The sequence below is a fragment of the Podarcis liolepis genome (assembly GCF_965112155.1).
Source record: "Podarcis liolepis genome assembly, chromosome: 10".
NCBI lineage: Eukaryota > Metazoa > Chordata > Lepidosauria > Squamata > Lacertidae > Podarcis > Podarcis liolepis.
This window is the reverse complement of record NC_139562.1, coordinates 11,798,413-11,818,440: the sequence shown is the minus strand read 5'-3', so window position 1 is coordinate 11,818,440 and position 20,028 is coordinate 11,798,413. Positions and strand designations below refer to the sequence as shown.

The 20,028-nt window shown below is 44.6% G+C and overlaps 1 protein-coding gene and 1 long non-coding RNA gene across 52 annotated transcripts in view; one reads left to right on the top strand and one right to left on the bottom strand.

Moving 5' to 3' along the window:
- The window catches only part of CELF2 (CUGBP Elav-like family member 2), a 547,342-nt gene that overhangs the window by 25,627 nt on the left and 501,687 nt on the right, over positions 1-20,028 (bottom strand). For 16 of the 50 annotated variants that reach the window (XM_083461309.1, XM_083461267.1, XM_083461277.1 and 13 more), the window contains 2 exons: positions 7,402-7,524; positions 613-744 (listed from right to left, as the gene is read on the bottom strand). In XM_083461309.1, coding sequence (XP_083317435.1) covers positions 613-744; positions 7,402-7,524 — 255 coding nt within the window. The remainder of the gene's footprint in view (positions 1-612; positions 745-7,401; positions 7,525-20,028) is intronic. The other 34 variants (XM_083461283.1, XM_083461297.1, XM_083461289.1 and 31 more) reach the window with 3 other exon arrangements.
- LOC310687074 lies at positions 14,945-19,884 on the top strand. 2 transcript variants are annotated; one of them, XR_014516191.1, is made up of 2 exons: positions 14,945-16,075; positions 17,096-19,884. It is a non-coding gene; the product is annotated as an uncharacterized lncRNA (long non-coding RNA). The 2 variants fall into 2 exon arrangements; XR_014516192.1 differs by having other exon boundaries at positions 14,945-16,080.

The following is a 20,028-nucleotide window of genomic DNA, read 5'->3' as shown; positions in this document are numbered from 1 at the left end:
TGGTGGAGGAGTCTGCTTGAAATGAGTTGCACACGAAATTTGCCAGTTCTGACCCAATTGAGCTTTGCCCACATCAGACCGCCTCTTGGGCAATGCCTTATGCAACTGTCTTCTGGAAGCCAGAAATGAAACTACCACTATTAATGGGGGCACACTCTACACCTCTTGGGCTTAGCAACAGCCCACTGTAATTGTGTGCTGCTGCTGCTGCTGCTGCTACAAGCAGCAGCTACTACTGGCAATAGCAGCAGCAACAGGAGCCTCTCTGCTATTCTGTTCTCTTTCAAATGGAAACGGCATCTGGCTCTTCTGAACCTGAAGATGAATGTGGCCTTGAGAATCAATGCTAGCTACCCAAACACAAACCTAACTATGTTCACACCCTGCAAGAGAAACACAATGTTGTGAGGAAATGTTAGCAATGGCATTGCGGTCCTTCAACGAGGCAAGACTTGTTCAGGCCAAGTCACTGCAGATACCCAGAACAGAAGTTTGTCGATTTCACCCCATGTATTTTTCATAGTAACATTCACTGTATTATAAACGGTCAAGTGTTCCTACGGTGATTACAGGGAAATTGCTGGAGTGTCCACCACAGCAATAAATACTCACTGTTTACGGTACCTGCTAGTGCATTAATATTATTCAATCCAACAGTGGCTCCCGCCAATCCTTGGAGAGTCCCCAGAGAAGTCAAGGAATTCATGGCCGCCCCAGCTGTGGAATTTGCTGTTGATGCAGCCACTAAAGGAGGCAAAAGAGAGAGAGAGGGAAATGGAGCGCCCAGTTATTCACCCACAAAGAACCATTAAGTTCCATGCACTCTCACAGTGATAAACCACAGAATTCCAGCTGCAAATGTAAGGAATCAGACAACCTCTAGTACTTGCTTTGATAACTTATGTTTTTGTTTTTTTTTTAAAGTAGTAGGCTGAAACCTAGGATCAGGTCACATAACACCACTTTCTAGGACAAATGGACTTTAAAATAATAATAATAATAAATAAATAAACTGAATTCATGGTAGTGTGTGTCCCATTCAAGCCAACACCAAGATGGGGAAAAAGAGAGCAGTCAAAGATGCAGAGTCATGATGATCTGTTGTAACAATCTGTCCTATCATTAGACCAACCACAATTTGATGCCAGCCAAATGGGAAGAGGGCTCCTTGGGGGGAAAGGGTGGGATAAAAAATGAATTAGTGAACAAATTAATAAAGCAGCTTCTTAATTCCACTTGGGCTTACTTGAATAGGGCGTTGTTTTTATATAAATACATACTGTGCAACTCTGGAGTATAACGGAGGAGACCAGACGTAATCAGAATACAGTCATACCTCTTGTTGCATTTGCTCCATGTTGCAGATTTTCAGGTTGCGAACGTGGCAAACCCAGAAGTGTATATGTCCGGGTTTCATCATGTGCACATGCGCAGAAGAGTTCTGCACACTTTGCGCATGTGCTGAAGCGTTCTGCGCGCTTTGCACATGCGCAGAAGCGCTCTATCGCGCTCCGTGCTTGTGCAGAAGTGCCACTCTAGTTGCAGAATTTTTGGAGTGCGCACGGCATCCTGGAACGGATCGTGTCCACAACTAGAGGTACCACTGTAGTGTTTCCCTAGTGTAGATGTTGAGTGGCTTCCTTTAAGGAAACACATGCTCTAGGAATTTGTTGGGAAATTTGAACTCCCTTGGAGCAATAAGAGAGTTCAACAGCAAGATCTCCCTTGCACGTATTTTCTGGAAGCAATGGATACAACCAGACATACTTCCGAGTAAACACGCACATCAGCACAATGTAAGGCTGCAGCCCTGAGATGCGGGGAGTAAAAACTGAAAATGGTTCAATTGCCCTGTTCAAGAGTGGAATTGAGAGCAGGAAGAAGGACCCCTCTTGTGTTCCTTTGTCATTTTGCAGGGCATTGGTTCCAAGTGGAACCAATTTGAAAAAAGGAGAATGGACAGGACAAGATTTTCATATTCTCAGGAGCAGGCCTAAATTCCTCTCCAGTATGGATGTGTGTCCAGGGACCTTTTGGGTCCAAGTTGACTCCTGGTCCTTCCTTGGCATGCATCTGAACCTCCCTGACATCCCCCTTCCCTTTAGCCCTCCCAATTTAGTGCTCCAACATCAGTTGGGCCAGGGTGTTAGGTATCTTTTGGCTATGCGGTTGCATCCTAAATGTCCCTTGAACCCATTGTTCTTGCCTTTTACATCATGCATCTGTTGTGGCCATTTCTGGGAATGAATGCATAGTGAAAGCGACCCCGAGGTTCAGTTGCAACTGAGGAATCTCAACTAAAGCATTCATGGCAGACGGCCACCCAAGCTTTGCTTAAAAACCTCGCCACCTCCCAGGGGAGACCGTTCCACTGTCAAACAGCTCTTACTGTCAGAAGGTTCTTTCTGGTGTATGATGTTAGTAGACTGTTCTCATACCGCACTGAATCAGTGGGAAGAAGTCCAGATTTCCCACTCAGCCGGTACTATATATATATGCATGAAGAATTCGGTTCCGCAAATTGGATGCTGAAATCATTGCCTGGGCTGGGAGCATAACTATTTGCCCCTCCACTCCTTAGATAAAATGGTTATGCCCAGTCGACTGCATTAGTAGCTGACATACTGCTCAAAATACAACGAGGCAGGTTGCAAGTATGATGAAGAACTTCTAAGGTGGTTGAATAGGGGCTGTTGACTACACCTTTAGTGCACATGAAATGATGAGTGGAGTTATTCCTTTTCATAAGGCACACATAGAATCATAGAATCATAGAGTTGGAAGAGACCACAAGGGCCATCGAGTCCAACCCGCTGTCAAGCAGGAAACACCATCAGAGCACTCCTGACATATGGTTGTCAAGCCTCTGCTTAAAGACCTCCAAAGAAGGAGACTCCACCACACTCCTTGGCAGCAAACATATAGCAGGAGGTGCTTACACTGATGTTGGCATTAGGGCTGGGTGATTTATCATCCAAAACCGGTTAGAAATCCATATTGTGATATCGGTTTCATATTTTTTGACCTGACAATATATAGCAAATCATGATGTGTGTGTGTGTGTGTGTGTGTGTGTGTGTGCATGCTATGCAAAAATCACAGTGTGGGAAATTTCGTGAAGCCAGATAATGCAGATAATGCTTCTCTCGATTCCTGCAGCCCCTGTTAACTCTGCCATTTTATTTTATTTTAAATTTTAAATTATTATTTATACCCCACCAATCTGGGCAACAAATCAGAACAGGCACTGGCAAAAATCATGATACAGGGAAAACTGTGAAGCCAGCCAATGCCTCTACATAGCTCCATTCTTATTTCAGACATTGTGATATATCGGTAGATAGCAATGTTTAGCTGGTGATGTATCACGCTGTTGAAAACCAGGCATCGCCCAGCCCTAGCTGACACGGCAAGCGATGCTTTCATTAACTAACGCCATATTCATTAACAGCTAGTGAAAATCTATTTGATACTGGAAATGGGGGGAAATTACAAATTGATGTCTTCCAGAACTCTCACCACGGTGAATCAAGCAGACACTCAAACTCTTGTTGTTCTGAAATGAATAATCTCACAGCAGTGCTTAATAAACAGCTGGAAGTTGTCCCTGGATTCCTAGAAAATTTGATGTACTGACAGCATAATGCTTCCAGGCAGCTTTTCTTGACGTTGCTGCCCCATTGTTGGTTAGCCTAATTGTTACAGAAGATGAAATGTGTAACATTCACACATCCAGGGGTTTTGCCTTCAGGAGTTATACTTTGGCAGCTCTTTGTCTTGGTCACAGCAAATTGATTCTTTTCTCTGTTTTTTTGCTGGGAATGTTATCCCCTGAACATTAATAGATTGCAAAAGGGAAGTATTCTTGAAGCAATGAATGAATCATGATGACATTCCCTGGGTATGTTCAATGAAAGTGCATGTGGGCAACTGCAGATGTAATTGCTAGGTTATATCCCTTCTCCCTGAGACACTAGCCTTCTGTCTGCAGGGATCTTTATTTGCTATGGGGGAACATTTCATTATTGATACCCCACCCTCTGCACATGCTGTCTCTAGTGATACAGCCCAGAAACAAATCGAACCCTCAAAGTGAGAGCTATGATTGAAATGTATTCCATTCCTCCTTTTGTAAAAAACACACACCATGCAATAATAATTAAATAGCACAATATTCTGCCTCTTAGAAGGCAACTGGCAATTTAGGTATCTGTTCGTTTTCTGCATCGTGATCTATAGCAACTTTGTGGGGAGATTTCCATTGGATAAATGATGTTAGTGGATGAGTTAAACCCCTTCTTGCACCTTCACGGCTGTGATTCCATGGGTTCCATGGGTCTTCACCCCATGGAAGCACAGGCAAATAAGAACACATTGGGAGATCAGATTATTGATCATCCATACCATGTCTAGTTTAGCCCTAAAAGGTTGGACAAACTCTTAGAGGAGAAATACTACTATCTCTCTTAGTTTAGACCTACAAAGACTATTTTGCTTTGAAAAATTGGATTTCCCCTGCGCAACTAGGTTTGTGCTGCAATTCCCACATACACTACACATGCGGATAAAGTAAATCCCATTGAAATCAGAGGTCCTTCCTGGGTGTACAGCTTTGGGCTCCACTGCTATTCAAGGATCACGTTAGCTTTAACCAGCTGCCTGAAGATGGGGAATTGTGCAAGGAATTTAATCTCTAAGGAATTTAATCTCTCTCCCCCCTCCCTCCCCCCGCCGTATAAGTCCAGTGAACTGAGGCTGCCTGCAATCCTAAAGGTAAAGGTAAAGGGACAGGGACCCCTGACCATTAGGTCTAGTCATGACTGACTCTGGGGTTGCGGCGCTCATCTCGCTTTATTGGCCGAGGGAGCCAGCGTACAGTCATGTGGCCAGCATCACTAAGCCACTTCTGGGGAACCAGAGCAGCGCACGGAAATGCCGTTTACCTTCCCGCCGGAGCGGTACCTATTTATCTACTTGCACTTTGACGTGCTTTCGAACTACTAGGTTGGCAGGAGCAGGGACCGAGCAACGGGAACTCACCCCGTCGCGGGGATTCAAACCACCAACCTTCCGATCGGCAAGTCGTAGGCTCTGTGGTTTAATCCACAGCGCCACCCGTGTCCTATGCCTGCAATCCTACACCCACTTAAAAGGGAGTAAGCCCTATTGCAAGGCTGAGAAACTTGCTGCCCTCCAGATATTGTTGGATTCCAGCTTCCATCGGATACCCTCAGCATGGTCAATGGTCAAGTCTGATGGGAGCTAGAACCAACATTGGGAGAGCCATGGTCTCACTGTCACTGCCTTGTTGAATTCAGAGAGGCTTACTCGGAATAGACATGTTTAGGATTGCGCCGTGAGGGTCCAAAACCCCATGAGCTCCAATTATTCCATGTGATAATAACCACACTTCTGAGATTTTAGTTGATTCCTGGAAGGTTATGTGTTTTTCAAAAACTTCTTTCATACGACTGACAATGTGGAGGGGGGTGGATTTAATCCCTTTGCTGAAGGTAAACCTGGGTGGCGATTCAAAAGAGCACATCAATCCAGCTATTGAACATGAGTGACTGGCATTAAGCTACCTGCCCTTTGCAGAAATCTATCTCCAGCCAACCAGAATATTTACTTCATTCAAACTGCATTACTGCATGTTGTGAAAAACTGCATCTATTAAATTCAGCTGGGGGGAAAGCATACTGACTAGAATGTCCGTTTGATTTTATAAATGGCCCATAGCTTGCATTAACAGCATGCCTAAGAATCAAAAATGATTCGCCCCTCCTTTTGATCTTTCACTAGGCAGTGATAAAATGGAAAGCTTTCTTTCCAGCAAGCTTTCTGGAATGTTGCACTAAAAGAGCCATGGAGAAATCAAGCAAGGGACCCTCATCCTGTTTCCAGCAGCGGCTAGACATGTGCTTGCAGAAAGCCTGCAGGAAACAGTCTTTTCATGTCGACAGTCCACAGCTCCTGCTGTTTGGTTCCAACTTAGTTCTCAAAGGTTCTGTAAGACAGACTACAACGGGCAAAATTTGCAAGCATTTGTTAAAGCTGCTGCGCCGGCTACACCCATTCCTTGAGATGTCTGATTTGCCTAGTGACACACGCCTTAGTTATACCCCATTTGGATTACTTGTAACATGTTCTACGCAGGGCCGCCCTTGACAAGCGCTCAGAAACTTTACCTGGCTCAAAGAACTGCAGCCAGATTGCTGACCAGGAGTTGGTTATAGGGGGAATACAACTGTTAGGGTTTCTATGAAATGTCCTATACAGGTGTATCAAGATAACAGGTCCTGTTTGGCTTTGCTGAACTCAGAGAGTTGCAAGCAAAGAACCGAATACTTGCAGAACCAAATACTTGCAGATTGTGTTACATTGTGCAAGAAAGTGTATTCAGAAAGGACTCATTCAGGTGTCCTACATTCCAGGAAACAACTTACTTGCTACAACAGTTCCGCTGGCTGTTTCTGGGCACAGTTCAAAGTGCTTGTTATCACCTACAAAGCCCTTACAGGGCTTGGGTCCAAGCTAACTGAAACACCCTATTCCCTCATAGGAACCTGCTTGGGTTCTGAGATCTTCGGGAGAGGCCCTTCCCTCGGGTCCTGCCTATTGGCAGCTCCGTTCTTCCGAGCTGATAAGGCTCATCTTCCTCCGAGCCCTCCCAGCAGAGCATCAAAACAACACAACGGAAGGATGAGATAGGTATGAGCTACACGCCATGCTTTATTACTAAGCTATGCAGAGAGTAAAGAAATATACATCTACTCTCTATGAGAGCAGAGAGCAACCGAACAAAGGAAAAAAGGAAACAGGAAACCAGTAACGTCACATCCCGTCTCCCTTTCCCGTGAGACTCCAACAGCCTGGAATCCCTGGAATGTAAACACAGTCCTGTGACTGCAAGCAGCTGCACAGTGAGAAACAGAATCTAATACTGCCACCCTCACAGGCACACTTGGTGGGGGTGAGGGCCTTCTCGGTGGTGGCCCCTCTCAGACAACTTTGGAACTCCCTCTTTAGAGAAGCCAGACTGGCTCCCTCCTTGCTGTCCTTCTGCCAGCAGGTGAAGACTTTCTTGATTTTTGCTTGGAGGGAGCTAACCTACCCAACCCCTAGGGACGCCCCAGGTCTTTCCCATCCCTACTTAGAGATTGGGGGGGGGGAATTAAACCTGAGGACTTCTGTGGTCGAGGCATTGGCTCTGCCACAGAGCTATGGCTCTCTCTGCCCCCCAGGGATATACTTACAGCAGCTGCAGTGTGTAAAAGGAGTATGCATGCGCTGCGTGGGACTTTCATGGTTATGTATCCCTGTGACAGAAGCACAACATGGAGGGCAAGGCCTCTGGACTTTGCATAGCAAATGGGTGAAAACTGCTTAAAAAAAACTGACCGTCTGCTAGAAAGGTCCTCACTCTCATTTCATCTTCCAGGCAGGTATTTGTCAGTTTGGGGGATACGGGCAGGTAAAGGAGCCCTTTGTGGTTGGAAGACAACTGCAGCGGACTCCCAAATGCTGAAATAAAAACAGGGACAGAAGAAAATGTCCAAGATCAGCGTCCCATTGCCCCCAAATTGCCAGTAACCAGGCAGGTCACTTCTTACCTCACCTGAAGATTAGCTTTGTAATGAGTAACAGTGGCTGATATAACGAACTTCTCTGATAGTCTATTTATTTTTATTTTATTTCTAAAGATCAAGCTGCATTCTGATGTAAATTGCTTCCCTGTGTCAGCTTGCACATTAAATGAAAAAGTGCTTCCTTCACTTACATTTGTCTTGGGGACAGTCTACATAAAGTAAGAAAAGTGTTTGCTAACCTTATCGGGTAGACTCCCTCCGGTTGAGAGCTGGCATGCTGCACATAACTAATGCCCCTATTACATTACAGCACCTTTCCAAGAACTCAGTTAATTAGCCTTTGATGGATTAGACGTCCCTTAATATGCCACAAAACATCTAGGCCCACACAAAAAATATGCGCCGGCGCTTTTGAGCGAACTGCGAGACCTGGTGCTTGTGGTTGCAACGAGCCACTTAATATTAAAGCTCCTTCAGGTGTGGAGTTTTATTAAGCTTCAAATTAATTCTGATGGCTTAGAACTCACAGCCTGCTCCTGGTCAGTGCTTCTCATAAATCGCTGTGGTGTACAAGGTAGCATGTCTACCCTGTGCGCGGCATAGCTGACAGCAGCGCTTGATGACGCCGTGGCAGCAAATAACCCAAACAAGGCAGCAATATAGCTGTGTGCTGGTTTGTACGTGCAGAATGTCTAAATAGTCTTCCTCTGGGTCCTGTGTGTCTGTGTGAGTGCAGATATGGATCTTAGATGCGTGTGGGTTGGGCCCAGAGTATGAATCATCTTAGCGCTTCCAGATCCATAGACCGCCCCCCCCCCGGGCGCCACTGTAGCATAGAGACTGCAGTACTTTCCAACATTTCACTGGCAAATAGTTTGGCGGGAAGGGAGTATGTCGGTAGCATCCCTATTCTCATGCCAGAGAGAATAGCCCAACCTAGGGTTGCCATATTTAGAAAAGTGAAAATCCAGGCAAAAGTTGTTGAGCAGGTTTTGGCAAAGTTGTTGAGCTTTTTTCTCAAATAAAAAAGAAATTTTAAACTATTTTTTAAAGAAATTCACAAAAATCTATACTTCTGGCATGTCTGAATTTCAGCAATTTCTATCCGGACGCTGTCTAAGATGGCTGAATACCAGCTATGTATGGCAACCCTACCCCAACCTCTTCTCTCTAACACACACACTATTGCAAATGGTGGAAAGGTTCTATTCTACTGTATGTTGTGTTCATTTGATCCACCCTAGCCTCTCCTGTAGAGATTTAAAGGACAAAACACACCTGTTGTTAAAAAATATATCAGTGTGGCCAGCAGATAAAACACAGGGCAGGGCAGTGCAGTTACGAACAAGCTCAAATCTCAATAGATGGAAACACTGGGAACCAGTGTCCTTGCACCCTACCGCTGTCTCCCATGTAAAATCAAGGTCAAGGCTGCCATTCAAGGGTGCTTGGAACACCCAAGCCACACTTCTGCACATACTGTGGCCATCATAATGATGGGCATTTTGACTGCTTAGTCAGCTTAATAATAAGGGCTATAAACGCCATCTCCAACTCCTTGAAAGATTCCATCAACGGTGTCTCTGAAAAATCTTACACATCACTTGGGAAGACAGGCGAACTAATATCAGTGTACGGGAAGGAGCAAAGATCACCAGTGTTGAAGCAATGATTCTTCAACATCAACTTCATTGGACTGGTCATGTTGTGCGGATGCCTGATGATGGTCTTCCAAAGCAACTACTCTATTCCAAACTTAAAAATGGAAAGCGTAATGCTGGTGGTCAACAAAAGAGGTTGAAAGACTGTCTCAAGGCAAATCTAAAAAAATGTAGTATAAGCACCAACAATTGGGAAACACTGGCCTGCGAGTGCTTCAGTTGGAGAACAGCCTTTACCAAAGGTGTCATGGGCTTTGAAGACACTCGAACTCAGGATGCAAGGGAGAAACGTGCTAAGAGGAAGGCACGCTTGGCAAATCCACACCGTGATGAGCTCCTGCCCGGAAACCAATGTCCCCACTGTTGCATAGCTGTCAAGTGTCCCTTATTTGAAGGGACAGTCCCTTATTCCAGCGCCATGTCCCGCTGCTATTGATGGATTATTGATGGATGTCCCTTAAATGATGTCCCTTAAATTTCAAAGGAAGCAGCTCCTCTCCCTCCCTCTCTGCTGGCCAGGGAGGAGGGAGGCTCCAACTGTGTTGCTCACCCAATAAGAAGTCTAAGAACGACTGAGGGTGGAGCTTGCATCCCTTGTGTGTGGCTAGTTAATGCAAGCTGAGGGGTTTTTTGAATGCTGGACGCCATTTTGTTGCATGTGCTGCTGCAAACTTTGCGTGCAAAGCCAGGCCGGGGAGCCATCTTAAGTTGAGGCTGCATAGGCCTTGTGGTGCATGTGATTCAGATTCTATTCAGTTGAACCTCTGGTTACAAAGTTGGTTGGACAGTGTTCTCGAAGCTACCAGCATGAGTTTGACCAGACTGCAGGAGGACAGGAAGACTGGAGTGCCTGGAACAGGTGAGGCTGCAGGTCCCTTATTTTGGCTGCTGGTCCCTTATTTTCAAATCTGTAAGTTGACAGCTATGCACTGTGGAAGGATGTGTAGATCCAGAATTGGCCTCCACAGTCACTTACGGACTCATTGTTAAAACCGTGTTTATGGAAGACAATCTTACTCAGCTACGAGTGATCGCCAAAGAAGAGAAGAAGGAAGAAGGGCTAGGGCCAAACTAGACATGACAAGGGAGGTGTGTAGTAAGTGTTGCATAGTTTGCAGTAGCTGCATGTGAATGTTCCTGCGCGTTTTCCCCTGCAGTAGAGGAGGCCTTTTTCCCGCCTGAGAGGCACAACCTTCCAGGGGCCGCGTGGGGTGGGGCCAGAGGCACAAGAAGGCACAACAAGGGATTTGACTTTGTACAGGAGGCTGCCTTCCAGCCACAAAAAAGCCAGAAGTTTCTACAGACCTGCAGATTTCCATCCAGGGACAAGAAATCCCTTCTTATACTTCAAGAACACATTTCAGCCAAGTGGCCTGACCTGGGTAGGTGCCAAAGATACCGAGAAAGACCTAGAGGGCTGCACTTTCCCAAGGACCAGTAGTTCTGCACCCATTCCACAGGGTAACAGATACAAAGGAGAGGGAGGAATTGAAAGTGAAAATTAAATGGGATTTAGAATTTAAAATAGAACAAGAGAAAGGGGGAGATGCTACTTTGAAACTGCTGGAATATCCTTCCGGGTTGTGAATCTTCTGCATCACACAGCACTCAGAAAAGTTGAGCAGGACAAAAAAAATCCCGAAAACCTAATTTTACTTCTTTTCACGCCTTTTCAGAACCAGCTTGAATTAGGCGACTCTACTCACGTTTTCCGGATATATTTATATCACCAAGTGCAATAAAACAAATGTCAACGTGTTACTTACAAAATATTTTGTGGATTTTTAGAGGAATAAGATGCAGGATTTTGAAAACAGCCATCTCCCAAGATGAGCCATCTACACTGATTCATTTGGAAAACTGTCATACAGGTACAGTTATTTTTAGATAATTTTTGGAAGCGAATCATAGATAGCACAGTGGGTGTACTGGCCTATAACAAAATGTCACCGTGGCAGGCTTGAACTGCCTATTGGAGAGACACACATTGTGCCGAAGTGAACAAATACAGAAAAAGCTTTTAAAGAATGTTGGGCACAGACGTTTTGTGATGCTTCTCTGCTGAAGCTTCCTAAACTTTCTATAAAAATGGGCTGCATTTCAAACAATTGTGTTCTAAACCTGAATGCTTTTACCTAACAAAGGCAACCTTTTGTGCGATGGATAACATAATGAATAACCCATAAATCATTTAACTGCATCCCGAGGGAGAAGAAGAGAGATTCTGTGCAAATAGATTTTTCAGCAGGCGGACTGGTCAAGAATGCCAGAGACAATCATCTACATTTATCTGGGAGATCAAGTGAATTAATTGTAGCAAAACAGGAGGAAACTGCTTTTATCAATCTTGTAGGAAGTTTAGAAGAATGGTTGCCAAGCTGATGAGGTACTTAAAAGGGAGGTAAAGGTCTTGCCAACAAAGGTCCGTATAGTTAAAGCTATGGTTTTCCCAGTAGTGATGTATGGAAGTGAGAGCTGGACCATAAAGAAGGCTGATCGCCGAAGAATCAGTGCTTTTGAATTATGGTGCTGGAGGAGACTCTTGAGAGTCCCATGGACTGCAAGAAGATCAAACCTATCCATTCTGAAGGAAATCAGCCCTGAGTGCTCACTGGAAGGACAGATCCTGAAGCTGAGGCTCCAATACTTTGGCCACCTCATGAGAAGAGAAGACTCCCTGGAAAAGACCCTGATGTTGGGAAAGATGGAGGGCACAAGGAGAAGGGGACGACAGAGGACAAGATGGTTGGACAGTGTTCTCGAAGCTACCAGCATGAGTTTGACCAAACTGCGGGAGGCAGTGGAAGACAGGAGTGCCTGGCGTGCTCTGGTCCGTGGGGTCACGAAGAGTCAGACATGAATAGACGACTAAACAACAACAACAAAGGTCTGTGGGTATACAAGCCCAACACTGGGATATCTCTAATCACCTGCAGGAAATGCGGGGCTCAAAGGCTACAGTGGGCAGCCTGATGCTTCACAGAATCATAGAGTTGGAAGCAGGATGCAGGAATCTCAGCTAAAGCATCCATGACAGATGGCCATCCAACCTCTGCTTAAAACCTCCAAGGAAGGAGAGTCCACCACCTCCCGAGGGAGACCGTTCCACTGAAGAGCCCTGCTGAATTAGGGGTATCTCTCTCTCTGTATGTGTACATGTTGGACAATTCAGAGAGAAACAGGAGCAGAAATGGCTGAAGTTCACTTATTTATGCCTTGCGTTAATCATTCCAGCAAATATCGCCAGTATTGTTGTTGGTTTCAACCTGCAATTTTGCACTGCATTTCCTTTGCATTGAAATGAATGGCCTTTGCTCTGAAATGGGACAGTGTGGAGTGACATAATGATAGCACAGTTAATTATATAAAATTCTGCCACGGCAAGACAAATGACACCATTTATTTATTTTTTGTTGGGAGCCGTACTGCAGTGGAACAGAAGCAGTGCTGCGTGTGACAGATATGGGAAGGATCAGAAATCAGCGCCTTCTTACATTCCTACCAGAGTGGGTGGGTGAGCTCCAGTGTTACCTTAGAAATTTAGGGGTCAATGCTTGGAATCTCCAAGGTCAGATCCTTGCCTGAAATCCTGGAGGTCAGAAGCAAAGCTGGGTGCTCAGTCTGAATTCCAAATAAGAGACCCAAGCCCAAAACCTCATGCCGCTTCCTCAAGGCTACCTAAACCTGCAAATCCTATAAACCTGTACACGCCGATCTTATAGCCTCATTCACCACAATTTTATATCATTAAATTAGCCAGCCAAGAAATGGCTTTCCCCTCAAGTGTACTGCCACTTTTGTTGTAATAAAACGAGAGATGGTCTCTAGGTGCAAAGCAATCGGCTGTTCAATTAAAATAGTTCAGTACTAAACCCCACCCCCCAATACCTCTTGCGACGGGAAGGAAAACAAAAATAAATAAATAAATAAATAAATAAATAAATAAATGCGGGGCGCGGCCTCTTCCTTACCATCACTGAAAGGCAAATATAAATGTTCCATTATAGTCCAGGTTTTAATGTAGATGCTTTAGAAATGGCACATGAGGCTTTAGAGAACTAAATGCATATTCCACGGAGCGGAGAACAACCAGGAAAAGCTTTTATTCAGGTTTACAAAGTATTTAATGGAGTGGAAAATGTAGAGCCAGATAAGAAAGTTGAAATCAAAGAACATCTTAACAAGGGTTGTTTCTGGGTTAGTTGTAGAGTTTGCAAGGAGGAACAATGCTATTAAACTGATGTTTCTGTTGGATAGCAGGATTCATAAAGGGCTGCTATTGAGTCCCTATGCTATCTCTCTGAGATCTCTATAGTCAAATCAGAGGACAACCTTTTGGATCAGAGCTCTGCTGAGCATACAGGGACGTGTAGGTGAAGAATCTTACTTCTTGCAGCATGGTTGGCTCTGAACACCATTATTATTATTATTATTATTATTATTATTATTATTAGTAGTAGTAGTAGTAGTAGTATTGAAATTTATATACCACCCTTCATCAAGGTGGTTCACAAGATAAACTTACAGGATAAAAACACAAAATAAATAGTTAAAAAAAAACCAACCAAAGCAATAACCCCCAGAATTGTTGCTGGGGCCTGGGCTACTCTCTCATTGCATGTGATGGAGAGACATCCTTGCCCCATCTTGGCAGCAACGACTCTTAAAACAACCTATCTTTCTGCAATCCTCGTCATCTTACAGCCTGGCTAGTGTTACATTCAAACATTCCATGTTTTGCTCATTTAGGCCTTATTAATAGTTAACTGACTAAGGTATAGTCTGAAGGTACAGGAGCTCATAGCCTTACTTGAAGCTAAGCAGATCTAGGTCTGTCCAATGTTTGGATGGGAGACCATTGGCCAACTTCATGAATATTGTTTATTTGAGAGCCGGTGTGGTGTAGTGGTTAGAGAGTCGGACTAGGACCTGGCAGACTAGGGTTCAAATCCCCACTCAGCCATGAACCTCACTGTGTGACTTTGGGCTAGTCACTGCCTCCCAGATTAACCTACTTTACAGGGATTTTGTAGAGGTTAACTGAGATGGGGGAGAACCATGTGCGTCACCCCGAGATCCTTGGAGACAAAGGTGGAATATAAATGTAATAAATAGTAATTATTGTGTGCCCCCCTTCCTCCTCTTGTGAAACGAGAGATGAAATAGATAAAACAATGGACAGAGGTAAGTGGCCAGAAGTCCATGCACAAGAGGGACGTATTAATGGGTTGAGGGAACTCCGAGATTTACGGATGTAAAAATAAAATAACGCAGGACAATAAGGAGAGGAAGCTAAGGGGAATCATAGAATCATAGAATCATAGAGTTGGAAGAGACCACAAGGGCCATCGAGTCCAACCCCCTGCCAAACAGGAAACACCATCAGAGCACTCCTGACATATGGTTGTCAAGCCTCTGCTTAAAGACCTCCAAAGAAGGAGACTCCACCACACTCCTTGGCAGCAAATTCCACTGTCAAACAGCTCTTACTGTCAGGAAGTTCTTCCTAATGTTTAGGTGGAATCTTCTTTCTTGTAGTTTGAATCCATTGCTCTGTGTCCGCTTCTCTGGAGCAGCAGAAAACAACCTTTCTCCCTCCTCTATGTGACATCCTTTTATATATTTGAACATGGCTATCATATCACCCCTTAACCTCCTCTTCTCCAGGCTAAACATGCCTGTTTTTGTGGAGGGGAACCACAAAAACAGCCTGAGGAATGAGCATGCTCAGGGGGCATGAAATGTTGATGGACTGTTGGGAGTGGGAAAATGGAATGGCTGGGATCCTAAATGGGGAGAATGCCACACAACAACATGCCCTGATCATGAGCTTCCTTAGAGATTTCTGGCTAGCTACTCTAGGAAAAAGATTTGTGGGCTACACAGACCAGTGGTTGAATCCAGCACAGTTATTCCTATGTTCAGAAATACCCTATCACAGGGCACTGTTTTCAGTGCCAGAGCTCTTTCAGTCTCTAATTTGATAGCTGATGGACGACCGCTAACAACCTCAAGGCTTCTATATAAATTTACAACGACTCTCTAAGACCATTCTCCAGCCATTAAACACATTTCCAAAGCATTTCCAAGTTTTATAATGCTTAGTGCATGGCAGCTTCATTAAAGTCAATGGAGCTGGTGCTTCTCTTGTATACAATTTTCACATTAAGGGAAAGAATGCTAAATTAGCCAGAACAGTAGCTTCTGAATTTCATAATGGCGTAAGGATTTGGGAGTTGCTCTGAATGTATCAGAGGTTGTTATTATAAGTGAGACCTGATGAAAATAAACACGTCTATTGTCTGGGGCCCGCGGCTTTGAGATAGTGCAAAAGGCTAAGACCGTTTGGCCACTTTTTAAAACAAAAAGCATGCCCATTTTTTTTAAAAGCGATTTGCACATCGTCAACAAGCAGATTGGACAGGTGTCACTCATACACTGACAGACTTCTGGAACCAGGGGCAAATGTTAAGCGATGGGTGGACTGCCCCTCAACAAAACCTTGCCACATTATCACTGCTTCGGCGGTAATAATAATTGGACTGTTTTACGAGGGCTTTAAAAGGGGATTAGACAAATTCAGAAAGGATAAGGCTGTCAGTGACTACTAGTTATGATAGCTATATGTAAACTCCAGGATCAGAGGCCACAGGCCTCTGAATACCGGTTGCTAGGAAACGCAAGCAAGAGAGTGTTGTGCTTATCTCCTGCTTATACACTTCCCATTGGAATCTGTTGGGCCACTGTGGGAAACAGCCCGTTGAGGTTGATGGGTCTTTGGTCTGACAAAGTACTGCTCCTCTTACATTCTTATGATGATGATGGGTAAGGTGAGGACAGGGGTGTGGACATGATGGGTATGGTGTGGCAAAAGTAGGCATGATACCCAGCTCTACCTCTCTTTCAAATTGGAACCAGTGAAGGTGGTGAAGATCCTGTGTGAGTGTCTGGAGGCGGTTGGAGGATATATGGCAGCTAACGGATTGAGGTTGAATCCTGACAAGACAGAAGTACTGTTTTGGGGGGACAGGTGTGGAGGACGCCCTGGTCCTGACTGGGGTAACTGTGCCCCTGAAGGACCAGGTGCGCAGCTGTCTGTGGAGGTGCAGGTCAATTCTGTGTCCAGGGCAGCTGTCTAACAGCTCCATCTTGTACACAGGCTGAGACCCTACCTGCCCACAGACTGTCTCTCAAGAGCGGTGCATGCTCTGGTTATATCCCGCTTGGACTACTGTAATGCGGTCTATGTGGGGCTACCTTTGAAGGTGACATGGAAACTACAACTAATTCAGAATGCGGCAGCCAGACTGGTGACTGGGAGCGGCCGCCGAGACCATATAACACCTGTCTTGAAAGACCTACATTGGCTCCCAGTACGTTTCTGGGCACAATTCAAAGTGTTGGTTCTGACCTTTAAAGCCCTAAACGGCCTCGGCTCAGTATACCTGAAGGAGCGTCTCCACCCCCATCTTTCAGCCCGGACACTGAGGTCCAGCTCTGAGGGCCTTCTGGCGTTCCCTCCCTACGAGACATGAGGTTACAGGGAACCAGGCAGAGGGCCTTCTCGGTAGTGGCACCTGCCCTGTGGATTGCCCTCCCATCAGATGTCAAGGAAATAAACAACTATCTGACTTTTAGAAAACATCTGAAGGCAGCCCTGTTAAGGGAAGTTTTTAATGACTGATGTTTTAATGTATTTTTAAGATTTTGTTGGAAGAATGCCCAGAGTGGCTGGGGAAACCCAGCCAGATGGGTGGAGTATAAATATATGATGATGATGATGATGATGATGACGACGATGATGATGATGTGGGTGTTTCTCTGCCTCTCCCCTGTGTCATCCAGTGAAGCTGAATGCTGGGGGATTGAGGACCAACAGTTGAACTGTGAAACTTACGTCCACATGATATGGTGACCACTAACATCATGATGAAGTCACTGCCATACTGTTCTACAACAACTTTGCAAGGTACGCTGGATATCCCAAAGTCATCCAGCGAGTGGCTGATACAGTGGTACCTCGGGTTAAGTACTTAATTCGTTCCGGAGGTCTGTTCTTAACCTGAAACTGTTCTTAAACTGAAGCACCACTTTAGCTAATGGGGCCTCCTGCTGCTGCCGCGCCACCGGAGCACGATTTCTGTTCTCATCCTGAAGCAAAGTTCTTGACCTGAAGCACTATTTCTGGGTTAGCGGAGTCTGTGACCTGAAGCGTATGTAACCTGAAGCGTATGTAACCCGAGGTACCACTGTACTTGAAACCAGCTTTCCCCACTCCAGCACACTAACTCTATCTAGCTGTTGCAAGATCTCTAGTATGAATCAAAATTATTACATGACAAAGTTCTTTCAGTTTGCTTTCCCTTCTCTCTCCCCTAAAATCCTTGTGCGTTTCTGCTTGTTTTACCCGAAACAGCACCAACTAGTTTCATTCCCTGAGTACCATCATCTTTCGTTTCCCTCTCATCCTCTCAGCAGTACATAATAAATGTACAGTACCAAGCCAGGTCCAAAATAACCCCTTTTTACATTTTCAACTTCACCAAACATTATGAGATGCCAGCCAGGAAACAGCTACAGATCTAGGTGACAAATCAAGGTAAGGAGAGTTTCAGAATCAGGCATTTGAAAACTGCAGATTCCAAGCCCTGCTGGTCACCAAGCGTTTGTCCAGCTCTGGAGGCGACAGATAAGGAGGAAGGTTGTCAGCTGAGTTGGAGGGAAGTGGCTAGAATGGATTTCCTACCAAAAAAAACCCCAACCTGAGTCAGAATCCTTTTGTCTTGTCAATGTGAAAGAACTACAGCGGCAGTGGCAGCAGATATTCACATGGCGGGGGGGGGGAAGGAGCATCATGTGCAGCTGCTACAAATAATAAAATCTCACAACTGAGTTGGAACTGTGCACCATAGCAAGAAGCTAGGACAGGAAGAGACCAGCTGGAAATCATTGCAAATGCACCTCTTGCTCCAAGGAAAATATACTTCATGTCTTCAGTGGCCCCAAGAGCCCAGCTGAGGCTGTGTGGAATGGCCATTTCTATGTACCTGCACCTCTATGCGGGCAACATTTACATGGTTAACCCAATTCTCATGACAGCTGTGGTCTGAAAAGGGTTGTTGCCACCATGGGAACTAAGGTAGAAGAAGAAGAAGAAGAAGAGTTTGGATTTGATATCCTGCTTTATCGCTACCCGAAGGAGTCTCAAAGCGGCTAACATTCTCCTTTCCCTTCCTCCCCCACAACAAACACTCTGTGAGGTGAGTGGGGCTGAGAGACTTCAGAGAAGTGTGACTGGCCCAAGGTCACCCAGCAGCTGCAGGGGGAGGAGCGGGGAAGCGAACCCAGTTCACCAGATTACGAGTCCACCACTCTTAACCACTACACCACACTGGCTCTCATACCTAGCTGTAGGTATGTGAACCATGCAAATGGTGCCGCCATACAGTGGCTGCAAATACTCTGGTGGTGGTCAAACATTAACACATAGTACCTGTAAAACAAATATCCACATTATACCCCCCCATCACCCAATAAACAAATAAATAATACAAAATTAATATCTCTTAGGAATGGATTAATTGCTCATTTTTTGTTTTTCTCAATATTCGATTTTTCTAACGTCCAGTTCAATTCACATTTCTGCAGCAGTTTGCATTTTTTATATATAAACAAGTACTCACAAGCTTCTCAGCATTTCAGTTCACAATTTATCCTAACACACACGCTTTCCGCCTACTTTTACCGGATATACACATTCTTGCAGGTGATGTTCCTTAAAGACAATGCACTTTGTATGCTATTTTCACCAATATATGCAAATTGTACAGTTTTCTCTTGGACACCTGCACTACAAAAAGTGTGAATTTTGAAAAGCAGCTGTGTGGACTTGAGAAGTGAAAATTAGGGAAGTTTCTCCCCATTCTTAATATTTTTTAGAAGTCAATATTTGCTAAGTGCAAGATATTCGTTATATATTGTGTGATGCCCTTATAATCTAGAATTGAGTCCTTTAAAACTTGACAGCAGGGTTAACAGCTGCTCTAGGAGCACTGGTCTGCAGTGACCTACTGGTCTATTTAAGCACCAGACACCCCAGAACCAAACTCTACTCTGTGAAATCCCTCGATAAATATTAGCCATTGCAGACAGCCCTAGCACAGATTTATGCCAAATTTCTTCAAAGCGTTTGGTCCAACTTCAGCAACCACAACCCTGTTTCCCTTCCAAAGAAATCTTTCCAGGGAGATGTATCAAGGATGAAGTAAAGGAAAATAAGAAATCAGAAGGGGGAAAGATGACACATCAAAACACAAGTAAAAGGAGACCATTGCAAAAGCAGTTCTAGCAAAAGAAAGACATGTGGTTCCTTAACAGACTGGGAATTGTGGGTCTGAATAAACAAGCAAAGCTCTGCTTGTTTACATTGGACATTTGCATTGGACTTGCATTCTGAATCCTGCTTTGAAAATTTCAAGTAATCGCCAGGTTGCATTTTAGTTACCACTTGACTGGCAGAATAAAGTCATGTGTACATAGCACAAGAATAACATTTAAGAAGTGGACTCATGCTTGCGAAAATGCTATCTGACATTATATTTATGGTGGCATGTAAGCCTGAGAAAACCTTTTAATTTTTTTTTTTAAAAAAACCAACAACACCTGATCAAGCCTGTGGCACATTCACCAACCCGCATTCAATATGTGGCGGTGACTTATTTTGACACCTGTCTCAGAGTTTCTGAAGAAATGGGAGCTAGGAAAAAACAACATAGGAC